Source organism: Helianthus annuus, chromosome 6 (genome assembly GCF_002127325.2).
Source record: "Helianthus annuus cultivar XRQ/B chromosome 6, HanXRQr2.0-SUNRISE, whole genome shotgun sequence".
In the NCBI taxonomy this organism is placed as follows: domain Eukaryota; kingdom Viridiplantae; phylum Streptophyta; class Magnoliopsida; order Asterales; family Asteraceae; genus Helianthus; species Helianthus annuus.
Window position 1 is genome coordinate 128,868,690 of NC_035438.2, and position 22,552 is coordinate 128,891,241.

Consider the following 22,552-nt stretch of genomic DNA (forward strand, 5'->3'; position numbering starts at 1 on the left):
TAGGGTAACCGGATCAATGAACGTTACAGTTAAAAACATTAGTTGGGGGTTTACTATAGTTTTAGGAGCGTAAAAGTGTTATCTTACATAAAAGATAAAAGAGTTTTTTATCATAAGTTTAAAATCACATGACCTCACCTGAACCATTTGTATAACTAACTCAAATATAAATGCTTAATTTAATTTGGCTACATTTTAAAACAAACAATTTATCTTTGCTTACATTTTATTCACAAATTAATTATATTATACGTGGAATACGAAATGATAACAGTATGACATTACAAGTCCTCAAAAGGAATATTATCATCAAACACAACATTGTGACTAACATGTAAAATATCACATTTATCTCAGGTTGATCCCGAATCTCAAAGGCATCACTGTTGCTGACCCGATAACCATCTCAGTTAGAGTGTTGACAACCCGCTTATGATAAGAATAATAATAATAAGTTTTTTATATAACTTTCACTGACTGATAGCGACTATAATTCAAACCAGAAATAATAAGGTTACACAACAATGTTCATTGTGTTGTGATTTGGTGATGGACTTGCACTTACCGGTTCAATCTTTCTCATCGTAAACCCGGGTGGCGGGTGAGAGCTACCATCTTCGTCATGATAAATATACGCGAATCCACCATGTCGAGTCATATCCATTCCTTGCATTTCATCTTCTTTCGATACACGCAACAAATTGAGTTTTTTCAAGGCATAGAAAAGCGGGGCCATTGTTGCGCTCACCCATCCGAATATCACAAGTATTTGGATTATCTGCGCGGCTAGTAACTTTCCACCACCGCCCATGAAAAGGCCGTATGGCCGTCCGGTGGCGTACACCTGGTGCACGTATTGTTTCTTCGCAAACAAACCAGTGAATAATAGACCCCATGCCCCACACCCTCCGTGTAACTGCGCAGCCTCGAGTGGGTCGTCGTACTTGCACTTTTCTGCGAGCTTGTTGCATCCTGTTAAAACCCAGGATGCAACGAAGCCGCAGATGATTGCAGCCCACGGCTCCACCACTGCGCAGCCCGAGGTAATGGCGGCAAAACCGCCTAGCAACCCATTACAAACGTCAATCACATTCCAATGGCCCACTAGCAGTCTTTTGCTGAACAAAGTAGTTAGTGCTGCAGTGCACCCTGCCAGTGTGGTGGTTATCGCGGTTCTTCCAACCGCGCTCCATTGACCATAGTAATCATTCGAAGTGTCGTACGATTTTGAGATTGTTATAAAAGAACCTGGATTAAACCCATACCAACCGAACCATAGAAGGAATGTGCCCAAAACTACAAGTGAGGCACTGTGGCCTCGTAATGCCACGGACCTCCCCGAGCGGTCGAACCGTCCAATCCTGGGACCTTCGATTAACGCACCCCATAGACCCGCAATCCCACCCACCATATGGACCACACCTGAGCCAGCAAAGTCGATGGCTCCTGATCCAAACAAGAGGCTGCCGCTTGTTCTTGAGGCACTAGCCCAACCATCACTAGACCACACCCAATGTGACACTATAGGATACACAAAACCTGTAACCATTAATCAATGTAACATGTTACCCTCTGATATAGTTTGTAGAAATTAAGCACGATAAACCAAATAACACACGTGTAGCTAACGTTTCAATGAACATAAAAGTTTATTTTTTTCTTTAATTTTATCGCCTCACCTAAATTTAGAAAGAAAAAAAGCTATAAAAATTACACAGAATTACATATAATGTATGTGAACATATTTGTTTGGAAAAAAAAGATCATAAATATATATATATATTTTTAATTGAATCTTAAACATATTGGAATACGTATTTTAGTAAATTTATATAATAAATAGTATATGGGTTAAACCAGTCTCTCCGTAGTTGTTAATATATTATCGATTCTGATAAACACATGTGTATACAGGACTCGTAAACGAGCCGAGTCTAAGTTCACTTAACTCTAGCTCAGGTTTGTTTGTTTAACTTACTTTAGCTAGAGCTCGGTTTGTTTATTATTATATGAATTAATTTATGTATATAATTATTTTAATTTCCATTTATAATTATATTGTTTTGTTTGTTTTTACCTAAATAATAATAAGAGTTAAATGTCATTTTAGTCTCTGTTGTTTGGGCCATCTTAACAGTTTAGTCCAAAGGTTTCATTTTCCCCTGTGGGTCCAAAAAGGTTTCACTGTTGCCATTTAAGTCCACTGGGTTAATTTCATCCATTTTTTCAGTTAACGAGAAGGGCAATTCGGTCATTTTATATGCCTGAATTGCCCCTTTTAGTTAATAGAATTACATGAAAAATGACTTAATTGCCCATTCTCATTAACAGAAAAAATGGATGAAGTTAACCCAGTGGACTAAAATGGCAACGGTGAAACCTTTTTTGACCCACAGGAGAAAAATGAAACTTTTGGACTAAATTGGCAAAATAGCCGAAACCACATGAACTAAAAAGAATGGTATTTAACTCTAATAATAATAATGATAACAATAATAATGAATAATTAAATAAAAGTTTTATAAATAATAGATTTGCTTAGCCTCTCAAGCTTGATAAGTGAAGCTTTCTGTTAGCTCGAGCTTGCTTACGGTGGGGCTCGATTCAACCCTTTAGCTAGCTGATCTCAAGTAGCGCGTTAAACTTGTTTGTTTTTGTGTGTATAAATTGAAAGAAGAAAATTTCTAGTAAAGAAGATGAGATGACCAACCTGTCAAGAAGGAAGAGTAAATGAGATAAGCCACAAACTGAGTTCTCTCAGCAATAGATCCACTGGTAATACCAGCAGCTGCAATAGCAAATGCCCACTGGTACAAAAAGAAACTATAATCATAAACCGCAGACGGAATGGACTTCAGCCCAAAGTAATGTTTCCCAATAAAGCCATTGGACGGACCACCAAACGCAAAAGCAAACCCAAATATATAATACGAGAGACCTCCGGCAGCAGCGTCCAAAACATTGGTAAGCATGATGTTCATGGTGTTCTTGGCCCGAACCGAGCCCGCACACAGCATGGCGAACCCGAGCTGCATGGCGAACACGAGGTAGGCTGAGAAGAGGAGGTAAGTGTTGTCTATGGCGTATGTGGTGGTGGTGAACTTGTCCGAGGTGGCGGTGAAGCGGTTGCATATGTAGTCGGCTGCGGCCGTGGCGTTGGCGGTGAAGCTGAGGAGAGGGGTTAGCTCAGCGGCGGAGCAGGTGGGGAGGGATGCCATGGTGTATATGCTTGTTGTTGTTGTTTATGGAAGGAAGGTTAGGGTTTTTATAGAGTGAATCTTGATATAAGTCAACGGTTCCTCCTCACCATGAGGATGATAAGTTAACAAATCAGTGTGTAGTTAGTTACTGTTGTGGTGTTGGATGACCCACCCCTACGGTTGAATATTTGAGGGTTAACTTTTTATGTTATTTGTGATCGAATCACGATTGTGCTAGAGGGTGTGGTTTAAAGCTTCTAGAAGCTTTATCACGTCACGTTAGATTCATATGAGTGCCATACCACATAGGAGGCTTTAAAGCCCTTCGTTTAAGTTGTATCCAATGATTAAAGGTGGTGGGTGAAAGATGGGTCAAGTTTCTTTTTATATTAGATAATTAATTGCATGTTTATTTTTGAACAGTAAGGGTATTTTTGTAATTTCAAACTCACTTAACTGAGAAAACTAACCCCTATCCACGCCAAGGACCATCCGAGAATGAATTTGCAAAACTTGTGAACTATAGATGTAATTTTAAAAATGTAGGGACTATAGGTGAAATCTGAACAAACCACAAGGACTATCTGGGTACTTTTCTCATTTCTTTTTATGCAATGTTGAATACTTTGTTTGACTTTAATATTCTCTTTTTTCTTTGAAGTTATGAGTGTCAATAGAAAGAGTAAAATGCAATTTGCGCCCCTATGGTTTTCGGACGGAGTCAACTTAATTCCCTACAGTGTGATTTTGGATGTCTGAGCCTCCGCCCTTTTAAAAGGCCTACACTTTGAGTCCCTCGGTTAAGATTATGTTAGCTTGACTGTTAGATCAAGGGATATTTTGGTAATCTCACAATATTAAAAAAGCGAGTGATGATGCTGGTATTGCCAACGGATTGATCCCCCAAGACCACTAGTTTGTATTTGGCTAGTACGGATACTGGTGCCAATATCTTGATCTTGAATATGTTGATCGAATCAGAAGAATGAAATAATAGTGGGTTATATGCTGATCTAGTGAACAATTTGGTTGTGATTTGTGAACAATCAGCTTTGCGCAGTACATTTTGAATTGATTGAAATGGGATCGTGATATTATTGATCAAGTGTCACATCCCAATGTGCAAAATCTCACTAGTGTACTATGTGTATTTGAGTTTAACTTTTTTTTTTTTTTGCATGATGACAAAAAAAATCCAAAAAATTAACTTAAAGATGGTTTTGTTCTAAAAGTTTTGTTTTATTGCAGGCCAGTTGTTAAAAATAACTCAAATATTGTTCAGGTCCAAAATCTAAGCCCTAAATCGTTTTATGTTCTTCTTTTATTTACTCAGATTAAACCAGTAATCTTCATAAAGATGAATTGATGATGATGATGATGATGATGATGATGATGATGATGATGATGATGATGATGATGATGATGATGATGATTGTGTTTTTGATGAAATTTGGTAATGAACTGACGATGATGAAATGATATATTCACTAATTTTCAAACGATCAAACTAAAGTAAGAACTCAAAGTGTAGCGAATTTCAAATAACACAGACATCCAAAATCTCGATGCAGGGACGCAAATTGCATCTTACTCCAAATGTTAGAGAAACAGTTCTAGACTAGGTTTGTCTAGACTCTTGCATGTAGACGTGATTTTAAATTTAACATATTTCATCACTAGGTTTGTCTAGAGTAGACGTGATTTTAAATTTAACATATTTCATCATTTAAAGATTTTGATTTATTTTGCTTTGATTGATATACGCATCCACTTAAAATACTAGTAACAAAAAAAAATATCTTTTAAAGTGCTTATTTTGATTAAATAAAGTGCTTAAAGAAAATATGAAGGCATTATTTGTACGGGGTAACTACCTAACCCATGATTTAGAATTGGCGGTTGTGGTGTTCTGATAAAAAAACCTAAAACATCCGTTTGTAATTCGAAAAAAACTTAACTCCGTTAAGCTATTTTAACGGCGTATTATTTTATAAAAAAAAATTACCAATTCGGATTATTATCGGCCAATAACTGACTTAGGATTATTGTCAGCCAAATTGAGTTAGGTGAGAATATTTATTTCCAATTCGCCTTTAAGTTACGAAAATAAAATGATTTTGCGTATTTGACTGTACATCGCACGTCAGTAAATTTCCGTGAAATAATTTCCGATTAAATTTGATTACAGATATATATTCGTAAGCAAACTCAACTACTCCCCTTTTGTGGTAAGCACGTAACTTTCGGCATGGCTTATAGTTATATATATATTTTTTTTTCCCTAAAAGTAAACAATACATAAATATATTCATTTAATAGTTTAGACTATAGGTGAAGAATATGCATGGTAGATAAAGAGAACACGACTAAGAAGATTCCAGCTAGGATTTTTTTTTAAACAATTGTTGAAAACTTCATTAACCTTTTAAAACAAAGAGAGTAAACTGCTAAAATCATCTCTGAGGTTTAACTCAAATTGTTAGATCAGTTCAAAATCAATTTTTTTTTGCTAAAACAGTCCCTGAGCCTAGTTTCTGTTGCTATTTCAGTCCAATAAATTAACACCGTTAGAACCTCCGTTAATGAATGGGTAAAACTGCTAAATTCGTCCCTGAGGTTTGATTCAAGTCCCTAGATCAGTCCAAAATCAAGTTTTTTGAATTTGTTAATTATAAACTTATTTAGGTATATAATTTTTCTAGACTTGCATTAATTTTTTGAATTTGTTAATTATAAACTTATGTAGTTCATAAACTTATTTAGGTATATAAATCATTAATATCACAAGATTATAAACTTATTTAAGGCGGGTCCAGTTATATTTATGTTCGTTGAATAAATCATTAATATCACAAGAGAAAAAAAAATGGTAAATGACAGGTTCTTAATGCATCAATACTTGTACCAAATGCGTTATATATTTCTTAAATGTCTTAAAATTTAAGATAAATTACAAGTCTACCCTAAATATATAATTTAAATTTGTGTTTAGTTATAAAAATATAAACAGAATGTAGCTCTTTTGGAGAGCGCAATTTTATTTGACCTGTCTTAAACACTGGTTTGAGCCGAACCCATTTTGACTCAAACCAAAATAATCCTTTTTATGAGACTTGTTCTGGCACGACATGTTGTCCGACCTCACCTGAATGATAAGTATTATTAAATAAGAAACCACTTAATTAAGTAGAAAAAATGAATAAAAGAACTTTATAATACAAATATTAAATTAAAATAATTGATAAATATTAAACAATAAATATTACGATTTAAATAAAAACAAATAAAAATTATGTTAATTTCTTAATATTTAAATTTACATATAATGTTTGTATTTTTCATAACTAAATATTTTTTAAATTAACTGTTGTCTTATTTAAATCCTTAAATAAATACTAAATATTTACATGGTAACAACAACAACAACAACATCAAAATAAAATCAGTATTTAAGGCCGGGCCAGTTAAATTATGCTCTTCAAAAAAACTACATTTATATTTTTAAAACTAATTTTATTTAAATTAAATTAAGTATTATCTTATTTAAATACTTAAGTATATAATTAGTAAACATTTAATGATAATAATAATAATAATAATAATCAAAATAACTAACAAATAATTTTTCAAAATAACTAACAAAAGGATTTTTTTCTCTTGTGATATTAATGATTTATATACCTAAATAAGTTTATAATTAACAAATTCAAAAAATTAATGCAAGTCTAGAAAAATTATATACCTAAATAAGTTTATAATCTAAATAAGTTTATAATTAACAAATTCAAAAAATTAATGCAAGTCTAGAAAAATTATATACCTAAATAAGTTTATAATTAACAAATTCAAAAAACTTGATTTTGGACTGATCTAGCAACTTGAATCAAACCTCAGGGATGAATTTAGCAGTTTTACCCATTCATTAACGGAGGTTCTAACGGTGTTAATTTATTGGACTGAAATAGCAACAGAAACTAGGCTCAAGGACTGTTTTAGCAAAAAAAGTTGATTTTGGACTGATCTAGCAATTTGAGTCAAACCACAGGGACGATTTTAGCAGTTTTCTCAAACAAAGATGATTACAAACTAATGGCAGTTAGACGGGTAAAAAGTTGCGTCGCTACCCTTTCTGAATAGCAAATCCTACCTTGCTAGGATTCAGATTTCATTTTCTTTTTATTTTTTTTTTCAAGATAAAATTTATTTAGTTTTGTGTAGACCTTGATCTCAAAACTTCTAAACCTAAATATTTCTAAAGGCTTTGCCTTTTCTCTAATTACATATAATATGTTTGAAACACGTAAATCATATTAGGAAAAGGATTATAAAATATGTATTTGTTCGAGAAGAAAACAAAGCAATATTGCATAAATATAAGAGGTTGCAAGATATAAATATAAAAATGGATCATATGTCATGGTGATTCCATTCGGTAGGTTAATCTTTACATGTTGAATACAAACGACAAAGGAAGATTCTAGGATCCAAAATTCATTTTCTAAATCCCTTTTTTAAAATGGATATAATATGATATTATTTTATTAGTGAGCTGTCTACTAATCAAAGGGTTAAATAAAATAAAAATAAAAAAAAAAAAGAAAGAAAGAAGAAAAAGAAGCAAGGCTTTTGGGTTAGTGGTAAATATAGCTGTAAATAAACTGAACGTTCAGCAAACAGTTTGTGAATTGTTTGATGAGAAGTTCGTTTATTTTTGTTCGATTAGCTTAACGAACGAACACGAACAAAAAAATCATTCGGTTAGCTTAGCGAACGAACACGAACATAGGTCTCGTTCATTCGACTGTGTTCGTGAACGTTCGGTAATATGTTCGGTTGCGTTCGTTTGTTTACGTTCGTTCGTGTTCGTTTGATTATATTAAAAAATAATAAATAATAAACCTTTTATCTAAACATATTAAAAACTTGAAACCCTGTTTTTTCAAAGTTAGCTAAAATTTGGATATTCTAAGACATTTGTTGGGATAATTATGTCTAAGTTAGTTAACTTAGAGTAGTTATGTGTAAGTTAGTTAAACTTGATTTATCTTTTGGTGGTTATAGTAGACTTCTTATGTTTTGATTTATGATTTGATGGTTGTATTCAACAACTTTTGTCCAATGTTTAAGGATAACAATGTTTTTATTTTTTGTTCTCAAGTCAAATGTTCGTTTATGTTCGTTTTTATTTGCTTGCATTTGTTGTTCGAGACAAGTGTTCATAAACTGTTCGTGAACAACTGAATTTCCCTAACGAATGAAAATGAACATAAACTTATGTTTGGTATGCGTTCGTCAACAGTTTGCGAACATGTTAATTTCTTTAATGAACGAACACGAACATAGCCTTGTTCGTGTTCGTTCGGTTTGTTTACAACCCTAGTGGTAAAGGGAAACTCCTTTGGGTGTTTAGATAGAATGGGGTTATTGATTCAATACCCGCAAAGTGTAACATTTAGTCGTTCCAAAAATAAAAATCATAATACAATATAATATATTAAAGATGGAAAGTTTATACAATAAGTTGTATTTGCTAACGTGCACCTGAGTTGTATTTGCTAACGCGCATATGTTGTTCTTTTAATGTTTATTTTTTATCACCCTTTTAACCTGAACTTGCTTATTTTTTTATCGACTTTTATGTGTTATTATTTTAGGGGTGAATAATAATGTATCGTCGTTTTGACGTGAACTTCTTTATTTTTATTGTCTTTTTGACGTTACTTTTTTACAGGGTAAATATTGATTTACATGTAGTTGAAACTGAGACTTACATATTTTCCGTTACATCTATATCCCGACGCGAGTTACCGTTGCATCACATCATGGAAAGCGGAAAAATCATTGCCCACCATGAAGCGCCAGCTTACTACAACCATAGTTGTTATATATGTGGTAAAATAAGTTGATTGAGAAATAATACAAACTAGTGGGATTCTCCCGCAAGACATAGTGGGAATTTGGTGTGACAACCGTCACTTTTCCGTACATTCCATACACTAAATGAACAGTGATCTGTGCTTTAATGAACATACATGATCTAGTTTACAAGACAAATAAGTTTCTGAATTCCATGCAAGTGAATTCATGCACGTTTTATACTACAAAATATTGCTTTATGCATAAACGAGAGCGTTGCGTCATAAATTAGTAAACTCACCGGTAAGACACACTATATCAACAAAGCTGCAGAAAGCAGTCAGACATTAGAATTAAGGCCTAGGCGTGGGTCCAACAACAAGAATACATTAAAACCCAAGAATACATACAAGGGTTTACATATATACCATCCAGAAGCTAAAATACGCACTAAAAAGCACCCGAAACGCACTTTAAGTGCAGAATTTATTTAAATTCAGCTATAATCAGCATTATGACAATGAAATATCATGCGGAATTTATGTTTTATCATCCAAGATACTTTCCAAAGTGTCGGGGATTGAAAGTGTTACAAAAGGACACTTGAAAGACACAAAACGGTGCAATTTAGCACTTTAACGAACCGGTATCTAACCGAACAACCGGATATAACCCGGGACATCAAAATATTATTAGAGGCATTACTTTAACATTACCAAGCTGGTTATGGTCCAAAAACTTCATAAGACATATATAAAATATCTACCAACTAAATAACCTAACTAAATACTTACCTTTGGATGATAAACTAACTATTTGGTTAATATTTACATTAAGACCCCCTGACCCCCCCCCCCCCAGCTTAAAATCGGCCTCATGGCCTATTTAGTGGGTTGTATAGATCAATTTATTAAATGTTGCCATGTACTAAAGAGACATCAAATCCTTTGGTTAAACACATGTTGGGAGGTTATAAAGCTTAACCTCTAGACTTAAACCTTCAAGATCTTTCACCAACATCCAACAACTTCAACTCCCTTTCTTCCTCCCTTGGCTACAGCCCCAACCATACCCACACACACATCCATTTCAAGCTCCATATCAAGCATTCTAAGGTGACTCCAAGGTGCAAGAAGCTAAGTTAGGGAGTGTGGAAGCAACGGAACTCGAAAGACCTTCTTCGTTTGCTATTAACCACTTGTTTTCTTCTCTTGAACTCTCCTAGCTTTGAGCTAGTGGTAAGTCTCTTAGATCTACTCATTTTACATCCTATGAAGGTGGTTAATAGATGATATCTCATGAACACTAAAGAACTAGAAACTTGAACATAAAAGATTCAAACATAAAGCTTCATATGAAGATTTACATGATGTAATGTTGTAATAGGATGTTGTATTGAACATGTTGTTGATTACTTGATGATTTGCTGGTTAATATTGATGTTTGATGTTGTTGTGATCACTAAACATGTTAACGGAATCAATCGAACACGAGTTAGAAAGACTAAAAGCTGAAACAGCATGCTGAGTTGTATTTTCAGCCAACTTCAACAGGCTGTAACAGAACCGTAACTTAAGGAAAAATGTATTTTCTGAAGCTTAGATTTATTTAATATGAAATACGGTTCTAATGGCACTGGAATCATAATTTTTGGACTTCGTTTACTATTTTTAAAGACCCAATTTGTAACAGCAGCTAAAGCTGAGTTTTTACAACAGTAAATGGGTGTTATATTTTTAATCATAACTTGAAACCTGGGTAGAACTAGGTCATGAAATTGGTACTGTAGATGGACACTAATGTCTAGTAATTATCCCACTGGAATTTCGTCAATCCGACTTACAATGAATTTTTAATGAATTATTCCGTGGACTGCAGTCAGAAAGTAATGAATCTTATTGCAGTCCGGAAAATGGTTTTTTATAAAATATTGGCAATGAACTGGAACCCGATATTTTTACACAATAAAATTTGGATAGTTTAAGATATTCTGTAAAAATTTGGAAATTTTTGGAATAAGTTAACTATTTTATTAAAATGCTCGAAAACAGCCCAGTTTTGGATATTTAAGTTGAAATGACATAAGTTGTAATTTGCGTGTCTAAATGTCGAATATGTTATCTGAGGAAAAATATATATATTTCTTGATTACTAAACCATGTGCTAAATGTATGTGGTACGTATAATACGTGCTAGTATATTAGGACTTTCAAATACACATACAACATATTTAGACAAAATACATAATTCGGGTGCAAAGTGTAAAATACAAGATACTTATATTTATTTTTAAGAAAATAATATAAGTAAGATACATAGTTAAAAATGTAAAATATTTTTAACACCAGAACACATATACAAAAGATAGTGACTGTACTTGTGTGATACAAGTCTAGTGACTAACGTTAATAAAACACGTTTAGGTCACGACGCTAGCTAAGCAAATCCGGTGAAGTTTACGACGCAAGGAACGCAAAGTTGTGAGTTCATGCTCCCCCTTTTCTCTAACTGTTTTTGGTTTTATAACTCTCGGGGGTGAAATACATGTTACAAATATTACAATTTTTACAAGTGGTAAAAATACAAGAAGCACTCTTGGTGAGAACGAGTACCGAGTGCAATACGAATTGAGAATACAAAAATACGAGAAGCACACTTGGTGAGAACGAGAACCGAGTATGATGTGCTTTAATAAATGCCTAGAAAATACTAGATCATGTGAGCATAGACTAGATATTAAAATGCCATTAATACTTAATTAGGGACGAGGGTTAGATCAAACGGGTACGGCCGAACCCCACTCATGGTCAAAACTAGTACCTGGTAGTGCTTCGGAGTCCCAGTCGAGGGTAATCGACACAGTCGAGGTCAATCGACACAGTCGAGGTTAATCGACACAGTCGAGGGTAATCGACACAGTAAAGGAGCCAACACTAATGCTCCATAAGTCCTCACATGCCTTAAAGGAGCCAACACTAATGCTCCATAAGTCCTCACATGCCTCAAATGAGCCAACACTAATGCTCCATAAGTCCTCACATGCCTTAATGTCTTTGTACAAACATTCAATTAGTACGTGGTGTACACAAGAAAAGTTGATTGATACAAGAATACTTTATTTAAACAAGATACATACCCTGTTTTTATACATGGTATGCAAAATGCATGAACTCGCTCAACTTTATGTTGATGTTTTCCAAAATTACATGTATTTCAGGTGACAGGATGGATCTTGAGCGCAAGTATCATAACTAGAAGTAGACTACAAGCTTAGATGTCATCCACTTTTGTTGAATTGTAACCTAGACGAAGGTTGTGTTTTAAAACTTAAGTAACAAGTGTTTGTAATATTCAAAATTTTCTAAATGGATGAACATCATTTTAAATCATGTAGTTGTTTATTATGATTGAATGCAATAATAACAAGCTAGTCACACATCATACGCTTTCGCAAAAGACAGGGTGTGACAGTTTGGTATCAGAGCTTCGATTGTAGTGAACTAGGATTCTTTCTCGAGTCTAGACTATAATCACTAGAGTTCTCTCACGAAAACGTTTTACAAAAAGGTTTTCATTGCATTCACGTAAGCGCCAAGATCCACGAGTCACACACTTTTCAAAGAAAAGACAAGGCAAAGACATCAGTGAGGACTACCTTTAAGATAAGGTGCCGACCAATGCACAGTCTACACAAGTTAGACTTGCCAAAGACAAAATGACCCCCCCCCCCCCAAAACAAGAGTTATACGTAATATAATGCATTAAATTGCTTGATTATGCTAAGTAGCATATTTGTATTTGAGATACATACATACGAATAAGTATGCGGAATAAATATTGACGTGAATGCATACAAATAAGTGTACAGAATGATTATTGACGTTAATAAGATACTTTCAACTCCGACTCCTATTACTATACGTAACTCGCACGATGAAGCTACCGACCTCGCATCCTTTGCAAAGCTCAAGGCTGGGAGTGATTACCAAACAAGATTCTGAGCTTACTTCCGTAGGAGATGGCTTGTTGGACCGTGTTCCGACCCTGAATAGTCAGTAGAGAACGTTCATCTTCACATACGAAGGCGGAATCAACGTAAATGAAGTAACAACAGCTTTCCTATTCAATTCTTTTCCTTTTATTGCTTTTTGAAGTGAATTTGACAGAGTTTTGCTACCAAAAACACACAACAGTTTCGCTTCAATGTTCAACAACTACTCCTATGGTTTCGCTTATCAATGCTATATATAGTCCCAGTGGTTCCGCTTATACGGACATGCCGCATAAGCGAACCTGCCTAATTACCAAATAAGCGAAACCTGTTTGACACATAAGCGAAACCTTTACTTACATGTACACACAAGCGAAACCTTAATACAAAACCTAATTTTGACTTTCTTGATCCTATGTTGACCTATCTTGACCTAAGACGTAATGCAGACGAAGTCAACAGACATTCCATGCATCAACAGACTCCCCCTTGGATGTTGTCGTAGTCTTCAGCTCCCAAGTCTTCAGTCTTGGTCTTTTCTCCAACTCTCTGTCTTCTCATCAAAAGCATTCTTCACAGGTTTCAAATCACAACCTGACTCCATCTTCAAACTCCCCTTTAGCTGTTGATCCAGACTCCCCCTTTCACAGACTCCCCCTCTCAGTATGCTAGAATCTGAGGTTTCTGGTTCAAGCTTTGACAATTAGCTTCCATTGGGAATAATGAAGTCCAAACCTGTTACTCAACCAATAACATTACAATTCTATTTTTTAACAATAAATCACAAACTCAATCAGCTTCAGAAATACACTCAAGTATTTAGGTCCAAATTAATGACCCTGATTACTCAATTAATCTTCCAAGTTCAATTTAATGACCTTGGTTGATCATTTGACGAATCAAACTGATTTTGTAAAAACATTTTCAATTTTTCTAAAACAATGTAACAAGCATCAATTTAATGAACTTGTTTCAACTTTGAAAACATATCAATTTCTGACAAAGTAAGCTCTTCTCATTTTTCAGCTCAGAATCTCCTGCATCTGCTTCAAATCTCGAGAATCAGACAATCAACTTTCCACTCTGGTTTGTCTAAACTAAAGCAGAATTGAAAAATCTTTTTGGATTTTTAAAAGTGATCTAAACTTAGAAATGAAATACCAGAAAACTTAAATTGCAGAAAATATAGAAATTGAACTATATACAAACTTATTTTTGGCGAGCGTGTCAGGGAATCAAATCAGCTTTTTAGACAAATTACTAGTACCGTTAAGCTTTATTACATGCTCAGACTTAAACAATTCACCTCGATTGTCGATATACTGATCCATCTTAAATTCTCACACAGATTTCAATCTATTCAGGATACGATTTAGATGTTTTATGAACTTAGCTCAATTCATGTGTCCCACCTCTTGAATATACTCCCGTATCCAGAATCCCAATATTCAGTCTTACAGGTGAGTACACTACAATGATATCTGTACATAAATTAGGTATGCGAGGGCCGAGGGATCTCAGGTCGATACTTCCGTATACGCAGAGAGATATCAGCTTCGACTTTTCAGTATGTCCCCTTTAGAGGATCTTTTAGCTACAACAACAGCGACTATCAATTTTATTGTTCTGCATGCTGAGGGTTTATGCTATGTTTTAAGCATTTTGGTGAAAGTATTAGCCAAGGACTAGGTCAGAACTTCCGTTCAACAGAAGTCCCGGAATAATACCCCAGACATCATTGAGTATAAAAACCTAGTATATCAGAATACGAGACCTTTCAAACGAGATTTCAGGGGTTACCTATATCCAAGTAGTGTTCCCACGAATTTCACAAGTTTGAAATTTTAGGTTTATATCCCGAATAAATCTACTAAATGTGCGAAAACCTATCGACACATCATTAGTGAGATTGTTTAACTCATTTTATCTTTACAAATCTTTAGCATACTGTAATTATCTAGCCGATGTACTATCATTTTCCCTATATACACAAGCTCTTTTTCAATTTTATCATGTTTTTGTATTTTTGCATTTTTTACTGTTTTTGTATTTTCTGAAAATAGGCTATATACAACTATCTACTCCCCCTAAATACCAAAACACGTAAAAAATAGACAAACCATTGCAGATTGTTTCTCGTCTTCATCCGCAACAGTACTCTCATCAACGCTCACAATTCCATCTGACTCTGAAAGCAATTTCATACCATTAAGTTTTAACAAATATTGAAACCGATTTTTATCAAAAGCTTTGGTATGCAAATCAGCTTTTTGTTCGTCAGTGTGGATTTTCTCAATTCGTATCAACTTTTTCTCGAAGCAATCGCGAATAAAGTGATGACGAATTTCTATATGTTTAGTTTTAGCATGATGTACTGGATTTTTAGTTATATTTATTGCGGCCTCATTATCAACAAACAGAGGTGTGTTAAGAAACTGCAAACCGTAGTCGCGCATCTGTTGCTGTATCCACAGGATCTGAGAGCAGCAACTGCTAGCAGAAACGTACTCCGCTACACATGTAGATAACGCCACAGACGTTTGTTTCTTACACTGCCAGGTAACCAATCTAGGTCCATAGAACTGGCATCCTGCAGTCGTTGACTTGGTATTGACTTTGCAGCATCCGAAATCCGAATCGGAATACCCTTCGAGCGTAAAGTCGCCTTTTCTAGGATACCACAACCCCAATGTGGGTGTTCCTTTCAAGTAACGTAATATCCTCTTGACAATGATCATGTGCGAAGCTCTCGGGTTAGATTGATATCTTGCAGCGAGGCACGTTAGGTACATGATATCAGGACGTGAAGCAGTTAGATACATCAAAGAACCTATCATGGAACGGTAGAACGTTTCATCAGCCCTGTCTCCGGTGAGATATGGGTGAATCCCATGATTAATCACAAGTGGGGTAGCAGCTGGAGTAGAACTTGACATTCCAAATTTCTCTAGAATATAATGCACGTACTTCGTCTGGTGAATGAAAATTCCCTCAGGTAGTTGTTCAACTTGTAAACCCAGAAAGAATTTTATCTCCCCCATTGATGACATTTCGAATTTTAGCTTCATCGCCTGTTCGAAATCTTTGCACAATTTCTCATTCGTTGACCCAATGATATTCGCTAATTTACACATATTTTAGTCCCCCGTTTTACCCCTATTTTATGCGTTTTCGGCCGTAAAACCGTCATTCGGATACTTAATTATCTACACTTTTGTTTACAGGCCTAAAACAACATACCAGACAAGATGATAGCGAAAACGAGGACTTTCCGGACAAAACGACAAAGCTGCGAACCTTCTGTTAGAAAACTGACCTGGGCGTGTGGAACGGTCGTGCGACCTGATGCACGACCGTGCATCTCCGATACATCATGAAAGGCCCGACAGTGAACGAGGGTGCAACTCCGCGTGCAGGACATCGAAGGCCAACCCGGGAATGCACGGTCGTTCCAGATCTTGCACCCTGTGCGGATCCGATGATCCAGCCAACCTCGGAACTGAACGACCAGTGCGACCAGGCGTGCAACAAGAACCCGGTAATGAACGACCGTGCCATATGAAGAACGGTCATGCGATATCGAATCTGGTCAACGATCTGATAACGTCATGCGGTATGGTGGACCATCCCCAATAATTGCTTAAAGTGCACGGTCGTGCCACAGGAAGAACGACCGTGCGACTTCGAAAAAATATAAAAACAGAACAGAAACATTCTGTTCGTCATTCTGGAATTTTGGGAGCTTCACAGGTGATTTTACAGGCTCCGGAGGCTTTGCTTTTGACCCGGATTCAAGCCACATTGTGCCGTTTAGCTCCATTACTATCCGGATTCTTAATCTTATGCTTGTTTATGGTTTGGTTTTCTAATCTTTCCATGATTTTGTTAATCTTTCAAGCATTTAGATTAATGTTTATGTATTATTGTAACCTTTGGGCAAAAACACAACAATCCCTTGCTTGATTATAACCATTAGTGTGTTAATCTTTGTTTGTAATGATATTTGGAAGTATTTTCTATGTTAATCTTTGATGATTAGTTTGCAACCTTGTTATTGATATTGATTTCTTGATTATAAGTAATTATGTTGGATGATTGATGCTTGGTTAGTTAAGATAGTTGAAAAATGAAGCTTAATTAATCTTGTATTAGTAAACTTTGAACTTGGTTAACTAGTTTAGCTTGGTTTAAATGTATGCATCATGATACTAGGAATGGTTAGTGATTTAATAAAATGTAATTATTGTTAATCAAGAGAGCTTGCCGTCACGTAAGGACCTTAACGGGTTAGATGGTGTCGTTATAAATTCTTGCCATGATTTGTTAGCTTAGTTAGTAGTTTAGGCCAAAATTGCTATCTTGGTGAATTATTATGCAAGATTTGTAAAATGAACTCGGTTGTGATTTAATCTAGTTTATGCTTGTCTCGGTGGTTGCATTGTGTTTATCGGTGTTGCTTTCCTTGATTAAGTGCGGTTAGAAAACTCCTAACGGATGACTAACTCATTTTTAAGAGATTTTCATAGACATTTATCAATTGCACGTTAAAGAACAATTTTAGGTGGTTAAAGTGTGTTTATCGTTTTAGCTTTCCGAATGATTGTCATGTTAGGATTCCCGAAAGGGATACTAATTGTCTTAAATTGGAAAATTGACCGAATGCTTCTAGTGCCAAAACCGACTTAGTTGACATGTTGTGGTAGTGTATTAAGCAAGGCTTTTTATCTATTATCTATTATGTTTTTATTATGTATTTGTTTACGCTTACTTTAGTTTTTATAAAATCAAACAACTTATGTTTTTACCGGTAGTTTAGTGACAAAGGTCTAGTATTATTCCTCCGCTCATTTCCTTGGATCAATACTTGGTTCTTACCGATACTTTACTACATATATGACGGGGTACACTTGCCTCTTTCGAGTGTGTTTTGATGTAAAAGTAATAATCACTTTTATAAATTTAAAACCGAATCGTGTGTAATTTCATTGCAAAATTATGTATATATACGCACACGTCAAGTTTTTGGCGCCGTTGCCGGGGAAATAGCGAGCTTTAGGAACGACCCGAGTCATTATGTTATCGGTGTATATACTTGTTAATATTTGTGTATAATTTCTTGATTATTTATTTGTTGATTTATTTGTTGATTTATTTGTTAATATTTCGTGCTTTTAATTCAATTTATTCATTTTCGTTACTCTTTTTGTACACTTGTAAATTTTTATTCTATTTATTTGATCTAATCCGGATTTATTCATTCATTTATTCGTTGAATTTTCGGCTCTTAAAAGTCGTTTTTACACTAGCTGATTCGATTATTTTCATTGCTTTAATTTTTATAAATATTTCGGCCCATTTTTGGATTTTTATAAATTTTTCAGCCCATTTAAAATAATATTCTGTTTCTTTTCAGCAAAAAAAAAACAGCATTATTATATTAATAAAATATTCATTGTGTCTGTTTTTCGTTTGCAGGTTGATGTCCTCAACTCTCGCGCCCGCTATTGCTGAGCCGACTGACGAACCAGCGCATAATCTAAGAAGAAGTAAGAGGCTGCGCGAAAGGTCACTTGTCATTGCACAACGCATTGCAAATGCAATCGACGAGCCGGTGATTATCTCTGAAGATGAAAGCTCAGGGGACGAGGAGAGAGTCGTCATGGCAGACGACGACCGACCTTTGAATGAAACAAATCAGCCCGGAAGGGCAGGCCTGGAGCCGAGTATCCTTCAGCCTACTATAGATACTCCTACTTTTGAAATTAGACCTAGTATTATTAACATGGTGCAGAATTCTGTACAGTTTGATGGACGTGAGCATGAAGATCCTGGGAGGCATATCGTTGCTTTTCTCGCTGTCTGTTCGACATTTAGGATTACAGGTGTTTCGGAGGATGCGATTCGGTTGAGGTTGTTTCCGTTTTCGTTACGTGACAAAGCTAGAGCTTGGCTTATGTCACCTCCAGCCGGGTCCATCAGGACCTGGAATCAGTTGGCGGAGCAGTTTATGCAGAAATATTTTCCACCTGAGAAAACGAACAAGCTACGGAACCGGATTGTTTCCTTTCGCCAGGACGAGGGCGAGTCGTTGGATGTGGCTTGGGAGAGAATCAAGGATTTGTTGATTGATGTGCCACATCATGGCTTCTCCAAGCGACAGCTGGTTTTGACGTTCTATCAGGGGCTCAGTTATAATACGCAGGAGCGATTAGACATGAACGCGGGAGGCGATCTAGGAACTAAGACGCCGACTGAAGCATATGATATTATAGAAAAAGCTGCGTTGAAATCCAGCTCGCGTCGGGAAGGAGATAGAGGTCGGGCATCATCATCATCATCTCGCGCAGGAGTTCATGCTGTAGACGACTACACAGCCATTACTACACAAATCTCGGCTCTTGCATCGAGATTCGACAGGTCCCAAATGATTGCGCATGCTGGCTCGGGATGTGACCAGTGCGAAGTGTCACACGAGCCTGGGGCATGTTTTCAGGGAGTCGTATATGAGGGCCACGAAGAAGTAGATTTCGTGAGTAATCAAGTGAGGCCGCAGAACAACCTGTACAGTAACACCTATAATCCCGGTTGGAGAAATCACCCAAATTTTGGGTGGCGAGCGAACACAGGAAATCAGAACCCATTGGGGTTCACTCAGCGTCCTCCAGCGCCTCAGCAGGGTCAGCAGTACCAGCAGTACAACCAACCTTACCAGCAGCGTCCATATTCGTACCAGAATCAGGGCATTGGGAGTAGCTCCCAGCAGCAGGCCCCTCAGTCTAATTCCAAGCTGGAGGATATGATGGCTCAGCTTCTCTCTAGCTCCGAAAAACGATACCAACAAAGCGAAGATCGTTTTCTAGCTAACGAGGGAGAAATGAGGAGTCAGAAAGCCTCGATTCAGAATATCGAGAATCAGGTTGGTCAGCTAGCGCAGATGATGTCCAAAAAGCCCCCAGGCGGTCTTCCGGGTAATACAGAACCAAACCCGGGCGGACACAGGGATGTGAATGCTGTCATGACCAGGAGTGGAAAAACTACCGGACCCGTCATATCGGACTCATTGCCGATCACTGAAGCGGTCCCGACTGACACACCGGACGAGGTGCAAGCCAGGCTACGCCCAGCAAGTACAGCACAAGTCCAGGAGCCGGTCAAAGATTACACTCCACCAGTACCTTATCCAGGCAGGCTGAAGAAACAGAAGAACGAAGAGCAATACGGTAAGTTCCTTGAGTTGTTTAAGCAACTACACATTAATATACCGTTTGTTGAAGCCTTGGCCCAGATGCCAAAGTATGCGAAATTCCTAAAGGATATCCTCTCGAATAAACAGAAGCTCGAGGATATATCATGTGTGGTGATGAATGAAACTTGTTCCGCCGTTCTGCAAAATCGTCTGCCCACGAAAATGGGAGATCCTGGTAGTTTTACGCTCCCGTGTTTGATTGGAAACATGTCTGTTAGCCATGGATTGGCTGACTTGGGAGCGAGTATCAACCTTATGTCGTATAAGGTTTTTACTAAGCTGGATCTGGGTGAGCCGTCACCCACTAGGATGAGCATTCGGTTGGCAGACCGCTCAATAAAGTATCCGCGCGGATTTGTGGAAAACATGCTTGTAAAAATCGATAAATTTGTTTTCCCTGTGGACTTTGTTATCCTTGACATCGACGAAGATTCAAGAGTGCCTTTAATACTTGGACGCCCGTTCCTCAACACAGCGAGGAAGATTGTTGATGTGGCAGCTGGCCAAATCACGCTCCGAGTAAATGACGAGCACGTGACATTTGATATTAGAAGATCAATGCAGCATCCGTAAAGTCACGATGACATGCTTTACTATGTCGACATTGTCGACGCATGTGTGTGCTCTCATTTTCAAAGCACTGTTGACGAGATTGATTCGGACACACGTCTGTCGTGTGGGGACCTGATTGGCATTACGCAGGAGGGCCACGATTTCGAGCAGCCATTCTATCAGATTGGTGACGATGGTTCCCAGAGTCCGGAGAGGTTTCTAGAAATTGGCCATGTAAATGAGGAGGAAGCAAATCCTTCGGTTGAAGATCCGACGCCTTTGGAGTTGAAAAAACTCCCGCCACATCTCGAGTATGCATTTCTGGACGAGGAGCATCGCTTACCGGTAATAATTTCGGCGTCATTGGAAAAGGTTGAGAAAAATCAGCTTCTTGAGGTTCTGAGACTTCATAAGAGAGTCATTGCATGGAAAATCATGGATATCAAAGGCATCAATCCTTCTTTCTATACTCAAAAGATTCTGATGGAAGACGAGTACAAACCGTGTGCACAGCATCAGAGGCTTTTAAATCCAAATATGCAGGACGTGGTGAAGAAGGAGGTGATTAAGTTGTTGGATGTCGGGATGATATATCCTATTTCGGACTCTGTGTGGGTGAGTCCAGTGCAGGTTGTACCTAAGAAAGGTGGTATGACTGTAGTCTCGAATGATAGGAATGAACTAATTCCCACCCGTATCGTCACTGGGTGGCGAGTTTGCATTGACTACCGCAAACTCAATGATGCTACTCGTAAGGATCACTTCCCGCTTCCATTCATCGATCAGATGTTGGAACGTCTGTCAGGGAAGTTGTATTACTGTTTCCTAGACGGGTTCTCTGGGTACTTTCAGATTCCTATCGCTCCTGAGGATCAGGAGAAGACTACCTTTACCTGTCCCTTCGGCACGTTCGCCTACCGACGGATGCCTTTTGGGTTGTGTAATGCACCAGCGACCTTCCAGAGGTGCATGGTTGTGATTTTTCATGAAATGGTCGAGGATTCTATGGAGGTTTTCATGGATGACTTTTCGGTATTTGGGGATTCCTTCGATCATTGTTTGGAAAATTTGAAAAGGATGTTGAAGAGGTGTGAGGAGACGAATCTTGTCCTAAACTGGGAAAAGTGCCACTTCATGGTGAAGGAGGGCATAGTTTTGGGACACAAGATTTCGCATGCTGGTATGGAGGTCGATCCAGCCAAAGTGGATATCATTTCACGACTTCCACCTCCCACCTCTGTGCGAGCGATACGGAGCTTTCTTGGTCATGCGGGGTTCTATAGGCGATTCATCAAGGATTTTTCAAAGATCGCTAGGCCCATGACCTGTTTGTTGGAGAAAGATGCTCCGTTCATATTTGGAGATGATTGCTTGAGAGCCTTTGACCTTCTCAAGCAAAAGTTGATTGAGGCCCCTATTTTAGTTGCACCAGACTGGAGTCTGCCGTTTGAGATTATATGCGACGCGAGTGATTACGCTATAGGGGCCGTTCTTGGCCAAAAGAGAGAAAAGCACTTTCACCCGATCTATTATGCGAGCAAAACTCTTCACGACGCTCAGGAGCATTATACCACGACAGAAAAAGAGCTCTTGGCGGTCGTTTTCGCATTTGACAAATTTAGATCATACTTGGTGCTTTCGAAAACCGTTGTATATACTGATCACGCTGCCATCAGATATCTCTTCAGCAAACAGGATGCTAAACCG

The 22,552-nt window shown here is 37.1% G+C and overlaps 1 protein-coding gene across 1 annotated transcript; it reads right to left on the reverse strand.

Moving 5' to 3' along the window:
* Nucleotides 1-208: 208 nt before the first annotated feature.
* LOC110889560 (ammonium transporter 1 member 2) lies at nucleotides 209-3,373 on the reverse strand. The gene is made up of 2 exons (XM_022137114.2): nucleotides 2,711-3,373; nucleotides 209-1,539 (listed from the first exon to the last, which is right to left on the reverse strand). Exons 1-2 carry the CDS (start codon nucleotides 3,216-3,218, stop codon nucleotides 515-517), a joined length of 1,533 nt encoding a protein of 510 aa, XP_021992806.1. The 5' UTR covers nucleotides 3,219-3,373; the 3' UTR covers nucleotides 209-514.
* Nucleotides 3,374-22,552: the final 19,179 nt, after the last annotated feature.